This window comes from Priapulus caudatus, unplaced genomic scaffold (genome assembly GCF_000485595.1).
Source record: "Priapulus caudatus unplaced genomic scaffold, Priapulus_caudatus-5.0.1 Scaffold447, whole genome shotgun sequence".
Taxonomy (NCBI): domain Eukaryota; kingdom Metazoa; phylum Priapulida; class Priapulimorpha; order Priapulimorphida; family Priapulidae; genus Priapulus; species Priapulus caudatus.
The window spans coordinates 177,801-185,579 of NW_014577508.1; the positions used below are offsets into that span (position 1 = coordinate 177,801).

Genomic DNA, 7,779 nt, shown 5'->3' on the forward strand with positions numbered 1-7,779 from the left:
CATCATTCATCACTGATCATGAATCAGCTCATAGCCTGAGATCAATATGTGATACACTAAATTTTTTATAATATATTAGAAGTCATATATATATATATATACTATATATAATATATATGTGTGCTGTGCGTGCGTATAGTATACTATATATATGGACGCATGCGCACACACATATATAATATGTATGTACATTGTGTACATATATATATAATATATATATATATATATATATAATATATATAGATATATATCATATATATATAATATATATGTCATATATATATATCTGGACTATAAAGTTTTCACAACAAAAAATCACATGATTATAAGGTGGTATAATGTATATATCACTATAAGATATACGCATGCACATATATAATATAGTAACTAGCATTATTGTGCCATGGTTGATTGACAGTACTTTTGCGTGATATACACACACACACATATATATATATCTATATATATATATATATACATTTAATATCTATAATATATATACAGTTATATATATAAGTGTGTTTAAAAGGAATCGAAATGCTGCTTACCTGGGTCGTCTGGCTAGGGATAGCCTCACGTTGATTCCATGTTGACAGGTTTACTGTGATAGTCTTCTATCCATCGCCGGTATTCGACCCGTAGGTTGAGTCCGTATGGTGGATGCGTGTTTAGATTGTGGAGCCATAGGCTTCTCTTTTCTTTCTGTGCGGATCGTGCGGGATGTTCGGGTGGACGAGAAAATTTTTTCAAGGCCCCTGCACTGAAAATCCGCTGCGGTGTGTGTGTCGCGTGTAAAATGAGCACTAACGGGTCTGCTCATGTCTCGTTTGTTATGTCACGGAGGTGTTCAACTATGCGATCTTTGAGTTTACGCTGTGTCTCTCCTATGTATATGGCCGCGGGGCATTTGCGACAGGAGATTTCGTAGACGAGGTTGTGGAGATGTGATGTATTTCGCGATGGGGGGGAAGGGTAAGACCGGGTGGACGTTGACCGTGCTGCACTGGAGCAGCGAGTACGCCTGCATGGGCGTGTGCCTGCGTGGAGGGTGGCGACCATTAGCCTGTGTGCATGAGGGATAGGGTGTGGGGGAAATTTTGCGCGTATGAGCGCGTCCTTCAAATTTTACCTCTGCTCTAGGGCGAAGATAGGGCGGATGGTGCGTGAATGTGGTTCAGGGCCGGTGAGGCTGATAGAACGTGCCAGTGTTTTTGGATGATCTGTTGATCTGTGGGTTGCTGGGTGTATTTCCATGATAAAGGGAATTCTTAGGTTGTGTTTATTGCTTTTGGGGTTTGGGTTTTAGCAGTATTCTCCGTGAGCAGTGCTGACGCTTTTTTGTATGGACTTATCTGAGGTCAGTGACTTGTAGCCCGTTTTAGAATCAGGTGTTGAACTCCTGGCAGCGCCGTGTCGAAACGCGCGCGTTGTTTGAGCAGATCCATTTTAGGCGGAGAATTGCCGTGGGGATGTTGCTATGATGTGCCTTTGGGTGAGCAGAATCTTGTCCTGAGGTATGGGTGGCAGTCTGTGGGTTTACAGTATACGTCTGTGTGTAGGGACCCCTTGTCGATGATTACCGTACGTCTAGAAAGGGAGGCATAGCGAGCTGTGAGATCCGTGAATTTGATGGTGTAGGCATGGAATCTATTGAGGTTTGTGACAAAAGAGTCCAGGCCATAGTGCCATGGGTCCAGATAACGAAGATATCGTCAATATATCTCTTCCAGATGAGCGCGTGGTGTGTTGCGGATGATAGAACTTGCGTTCTAGATTGTCCATGAAGAGGTTGCTTAAGACGGTGCATTTTGGAGCCATAGCTGGCCTTGTATTTGTAAGTAGTGCGTGCTTTGTTGAACTGAAAGTTGTTTCGTCAGAGTCAGTTCTGCTATGTCTGCTGGAATTCGGTGGGAAGGTTTCTGCTGGTGTCCGGTCGTGTGTCTAGGCTTGGCGCAGCGCTGTATCCCTTCGTCGTGGGGGTGTTAGTGTAGAGAGAGCTAACTCCAGTGTACAGATAAGTGCTCGGGAGGTATGGGGAAGTTATTAATGAAAGATAGGAAGTCTACAGTGTCCCTAATGTACGAGGGTATGTTGCGTACAAGGTATTGATGTGGTGGTCCACGAAAGGCGAGATGATTTTCGGTTGGGCTATTGTTTGCGGATAGGGATGGGTCTACCGGGTTGCCTTGTTGTGCACTTTGGCAGGATATAGAAAGTTTTGGTGTACGGGTATCTTGCGCGTGAGCACCGAGTATTCTTTATGTTGATTTCTCCGGTGTTATACGCCTTGAGGGGAGGATTCGTCTATCTCTATTCTGTGTCTAGCGGGTGAGTCGGTATGTTTGTGGAGAATAGTGTGGTAGTATTGTTGAGCTTCTCATGCATTCTGCCGATGTAGTCTACGCGTTCATGGATTGCTATACCCCACCCTTATCGCAAGGGTTGATGACTAGATCTTCGTTGTTGGTCAGTGACTCAGCGCTAAGGTCGCTGTTTGGTAGGAAAATTATGGAAATGGGGGCTTTAGATTGGTGCAGGCAGCGCCCCTGAGTACCAGTTTGATTGAAAGTTTCCAGTACTGGGTTTCTGTTGGGTGAGGAGTCCATGTGCAGAGGATCGGTCTTTAAATCGATCCTGGTGCTTCTGGGCAGTTTGTTTGGAGCCCGAAGAATTCCTTCAGTTGAGGCGACGGACAGAAATTTTTGAGGCTGCCTAGAGATGGCGGAACCGGTCCGGGGGGCCGGGGTGTAGGACAGGATAGCCCAGTCCCTTGCCCAGTACGTTTTTTTCTTCCGTCGTACGGGTGAGTACGAGGAAAGGGTGAACAGAGGCGATATTCGAGAATGCGTGTGTGTTATTCGCCGTTTCGTTATAGTGTTTGGGTATTTTTTTGGGGGCGGGGTTATATTGCTTTTAAGGGGGTGTCAGCGTGTTTATTGAACGTGTTGTCGTGTTGAGGTATTCTTCAACCCCGTGTATTTGTGTCCTTCGCTTTTTTAGTCTATGAGTGCCTATAAAAGTCCTCAGTGGCAGACTATTCCCTCGGGAAGGTTATTTCTTAGATGGCTCGCGATGAGTCTCTGCGTGGAGCATGTGAGATCCTGTGCCTGAGGGCGTGTTTTCGCTGTTTGTTGTTTGTGATAGCGACCTAGGAAGGGCCCTGTTGTAGGTTCGCCCCCTTCCTGCCGCCCTTCACGTCTTTTGGGGGTTCTTATTGCGGTCTGGCGTCTCAGTGTGGCTCGTGTTTCGTTTCAGTGCGCCGCGCTCTCTCGTTGCTCTTTCCCCCATGTTCTTTATTGTAATGCTTTCAGGCTTCTTGTCGCGTATGGATTGTGCCGCCCTCTGTGCCTGCGCGTCGTTGAGTTATCCACCCAGGTTCTACTTTCTCCGGCTCTCTTAGGTGGAGGCAGCCAGTGATTTCATCACCAGTTCACCCGCGGGTATGATGTTAATTTCCTGCGCTTAATTCAATTCAATTCAACTAAAATTATTTACTCAGCCACCAATTAGCAAAGATACAATGATACAGAAAAACATTAATGTGAGGGTTGAAGGGGTAGCGAAAGGACCATAAGGTCATTCGAGTCAAGCCTAATCCTTTATATGGGACAGTAGAACATAATATTGAGCACATAGATATTCGTGGTATTCAATAGGAAAGTTAAGATACAATTTGCAAATAGAAGTGTAATGGTGCCAGTTATATTACAGTGTAACAAACATTCGAACAGTAGCAGTTTACTGGAGTAAGTAAAGCTACCATAAATAATTTCGTACATAAGAATATAATCGAAATTTGATAACTTAAAGTGCAGAGTAGCGATACATATCAATCTTGGCCGGTATCACGTCATATACAGAACAGGCATTTAAAAAATAACAAAATATAGTTACTAATTCAAAAGAAACATTTATACGAGCTCGCTCAATAATATTTGGAGACTAAGTACATTCCGCAAGAAGCTGACATGCCTTCATTATCTGATATCACCGAATAGTCGTGTTAAGGCTAATCAGGAGATTTTTTAGTAATTATGAGTCAGTGTAAATTGTTAATACAAAAATAAATAATATATCAGTAATATAAGACCGGATTTGATTAACTGTCAAACAAACAAAGGGGAGAACGGATAACAATTGCTCATCAAGGTGGTTACATTCACAAGGTTAAGTCAAGTAATGTGCAAGATATATATTACGAGTTGATAACAGACCAGGAACAGTAATCCGTTATATAGTAATATAGGTACAATAAATAATTTGTGACCCGAGAAGTGATAATGAATTTGCTGAAATAAGTTGAGATTAAGATAATTCACATATTGGGTATATAGTATACAGTTATACATAACGGCCATAAAACAAAAACTATACAGGAATATAGCCCCCGGAATTGATACTGTCAAAACAAAAAAGAGAGGCAGCGATAACAATTGCTGCTCATCAAGCGTGCTACAGTCACAAGGTAAAGCTCACAGACAATAACAGATTTTTATTTTCGGAACTTTATAGAAATAGAAATAAACAGGTTGATCTACATATATATATACAAAAAATAATAATACAGTATAATATATAGTTAGTATTACAGTTATGAATTTGAGTAGCTATAACGCACTTAAGTAGGGCCACGGAATGAATTCCTTAGCAATATTACGGAGGAGAACACTGACAGCTCTTGCTGAGCCAGGTTCAAGATTCAAGGAATCCTGTTCAGTGTAAGACTATATTTGTTACAAGGTTTCCAATTGGCTTACAAGGTGCGTTTGGGTTTGGCATCATACTAAGTAAATAGTGGATATGATTAATGCGAGAAACAAAAAGAATATTTGACAGTTAGGATGTCTTTATATTTATATTTTAGTTGTTTTAAAAGAGCAAGTTGGTGGGAATTCCAGAGTAAGTTCATTCCATAACTTCGCCTCCTTTGAATTTGATTCGGTTCGAGCCCATAAGCTGTTCATGGACTCTGTCTATAAGTAGTTTTGTCTGCGCGCTTTCCTGGTTATGGTCATGACGTCTGATAGTTTGGAAAACGTAGGCTGCTAAATAGAACCCGGTAACATGCCATGTTTATATTTTGTACCATGCAACAATATAAGTGTCGTACTTGTGTAGGTCTGATAGTTTTAATAATTTAAGGGAGGTGAATTGAAGGGGTGTCCGTATCCCTAAAGGTGGCAAATGTGATGAGTTTCGCTACCGTGGTTATGAGTGGTATTTACATGGTTTCAAGCGTGTATATCTAGCATTGCCCCATGTTAAGAATTCCGTATTGTAGTTAAGGGTAGATTAGAGAAAACGCATAGTATAGTAATTTTAACGTCAAGGTGTCATACATAATGTCTTGATTTTTGAAAAGATAGCCTTAGGTTTTGGTGACTTTATATCGTGATATGTTTTAATATGGTATCCATGTAAGATTGGTTTCCAGGTAAAGAGCCGCAGATCATGTCATTAACTGTTTTCTTGTTTGATTTTTATTCCGACGTCCATACTAAGTTTAAAATTGTTGTATTTGCCTGTTCTGTGATGTACTGCATATTGATCATATATTTCGTGTTTTTTTGTAGTGACCGATAGTCTGTTTGATCTTTAGCCATGAATCTACTTTACTATTTCTTGGCTTAGACCATTGTATTGAAGATGGTGAGGCTGAATGTATAGAAATAGGTTTAGTATCATACAGCAAATAGTCGGCTATTGAAATTAGAGCAACAACAGTGTAGTCAGTGATAGTAGATTAGGAATAATGCTGGGCCAAGGTGTTGATCCTTGAGCGCACGCCACTATTTGAAATCAAGTGACAGAGGATAAGTGTTCAGTCGATTGACTGTAATAGTGTTTTTCTGTTGCGGTAAATCGAGGCGAAGTTTTTCAGGGGCAACTCCCTCTTATACCATAGTACTTCAGTTTGTTTAAAGTAGGTTCGGTGTTCACGAGGTTCCAAACGCCTTTGATAGAGTCTAGGATCATACCACATGTGTATAACCTTACTATCAAGTGAGGGTTAGGTATCTGATCAGCTTATTCTCCCGCTGTGTTGGCTAGTCGGTAGTGGGTGACCTTCTCCTGAAGCCGAATGGTATTTGGTTTTGTATGATTATTTTTTCGGTTAAAGAATTTTATTAGCTAGTGTAACATATTTTCTGCAGAATAGTTAGCCTACGGTGATTAAAGAGATATCGGCCTGTAAGTTAGATGGATCTTCTGGTAGTCATCTTTTCATAGAGCTCTTATTTTTGGCCCAATTTAGACCAAGTCAGGGAAATACTCCGTCTGATACACAGTTGTGTTGAATTATCTTTGAGCGAAGACTGGGGCTATTGTCGATTAGCAAATTTGATAGAATTTGATCGCGCCGAATATTTTCGGGACCTGCGTGATTTATTGGAGTATTCAACCCTGGTCGCACATTAGAGCACTGACTCTCCTGTATTCAGTGGGACTGATAAAGAAATGATTCTATTTTATACTTGGTGTGCCAGGTATCGTCATGCAAGTTATTTATTGCGTTGAGGTATTTTTCTCCATGTTTATAGGCCTATATTGAGAAGTAATTATTAAACGATTTCCGTCATCTCTTTTTATATCCTTAGTTGCTTTCCATCTGCTAGCTAATTTCTTCGGGGATGAGTCAGTTCTATTGTTCGGTTCTGATTATACCTATTAAGTGTGGGTCCAAATTTTCTTCATATTATTTATTTAGGTCAATTATGTTGCCGGTAGGAAGTACAGCGTTTGTTCTGCCTCTGTTTTGTATGGTTAAAGCCTTGTTTGAGTACAGTTTATAGAATTCTTTTTTATAAGTTCAATTAGATAATTTGTGGTGTTTGTACATTACATTCTTTCTTCTTTATCGATGCAGAGTATACTTTCTGTTATCCAAGCTTTGCAAATTGTAATAGTCTCCTTTCTTGTCTAGTTAGGACGTGGGGGAGCAAAATGCGTCAAGTTATTTTAAAATTGTGATATAGATTGTTCACAAGCATTGTTTGTTGAGCTGTGATTCAGGTTTTGTTATATTAATTTCTTGTATGAAGTTCATTAAGAATGTCCACTTTATCGAAGTTAGATGTGTCTCTTATATTTATACGAGTATAGGCGGCAGCACTAGTACGATGTACGTACACACGCACGCACGCACGCACGCGTACTTCAACACGCACGCACACACTCATGCACGCACGTGTACGTGCACACGCATGCACGCACGCACGCCTACGTGCACATGCACACGCGCGCACGCACGGACGCATGCACGCACGTGTACGTGTACTTGCACACGCACGCATACACTCATGCACGCACGTGCGGTGTGCGTGCATGTACGCACCCTCGCATGCACGCACGTGTACCTGCACGCACGCACACATGCACATGTACGCACTCACGCATGCACGCACATGTACGTGCAAACGCACGCACGCACGAACGCACGTGTACGTACGCACGCACGCACGCACGTATACGTACACACGCACGCACGCACGTATACGTACACACGCACGCACGCACGTATACGTACACACGCACGCACGTTTACATACACACACACGCACGCACGCATGCATAATAAATCGGTAATAATCGCTATCGGGTTTTGTCGTGTAGATGAATAGCGAAATAGCGTGTAGTTAGCGAATAGTACATAACTCCACGATAGGCGACAACACTTGTGTTGACATTTTGGTATTCGAGAGTCCGCGAGATTCAATCTTGATCGATTGTGCTGCGAAAAAATTTCAAATAAAACATGACATCTCGTCCGAGAAGTAA

General features: G+C 41.6%; 1 protein-coding gene across 1 annotated transcript in view; it reads right to left on the reverse strand.

Annotated features, from left to right (window-relative positions):
- Positions 1–2,606, reverse strand: part of LOC106810505 (chitinase domain-containing protein 1-like) — a 20,416-nt gene extending 17,810 nt beyond the window's left edge. Inside the window, exon 1 of the mRNA XM_014813884.1 lies at positions 2,424–2,606. Within this exon, the coding sequence (XP_014669370.1) occupies positions 2,424–2,606 (183 nt within the window). The remainder of the gene's footprint in view (positions 1–2,423) is intronic.
- Between the last annotated feature and the right edge of the window lie 5,173 nt (positions 2,607–7,779).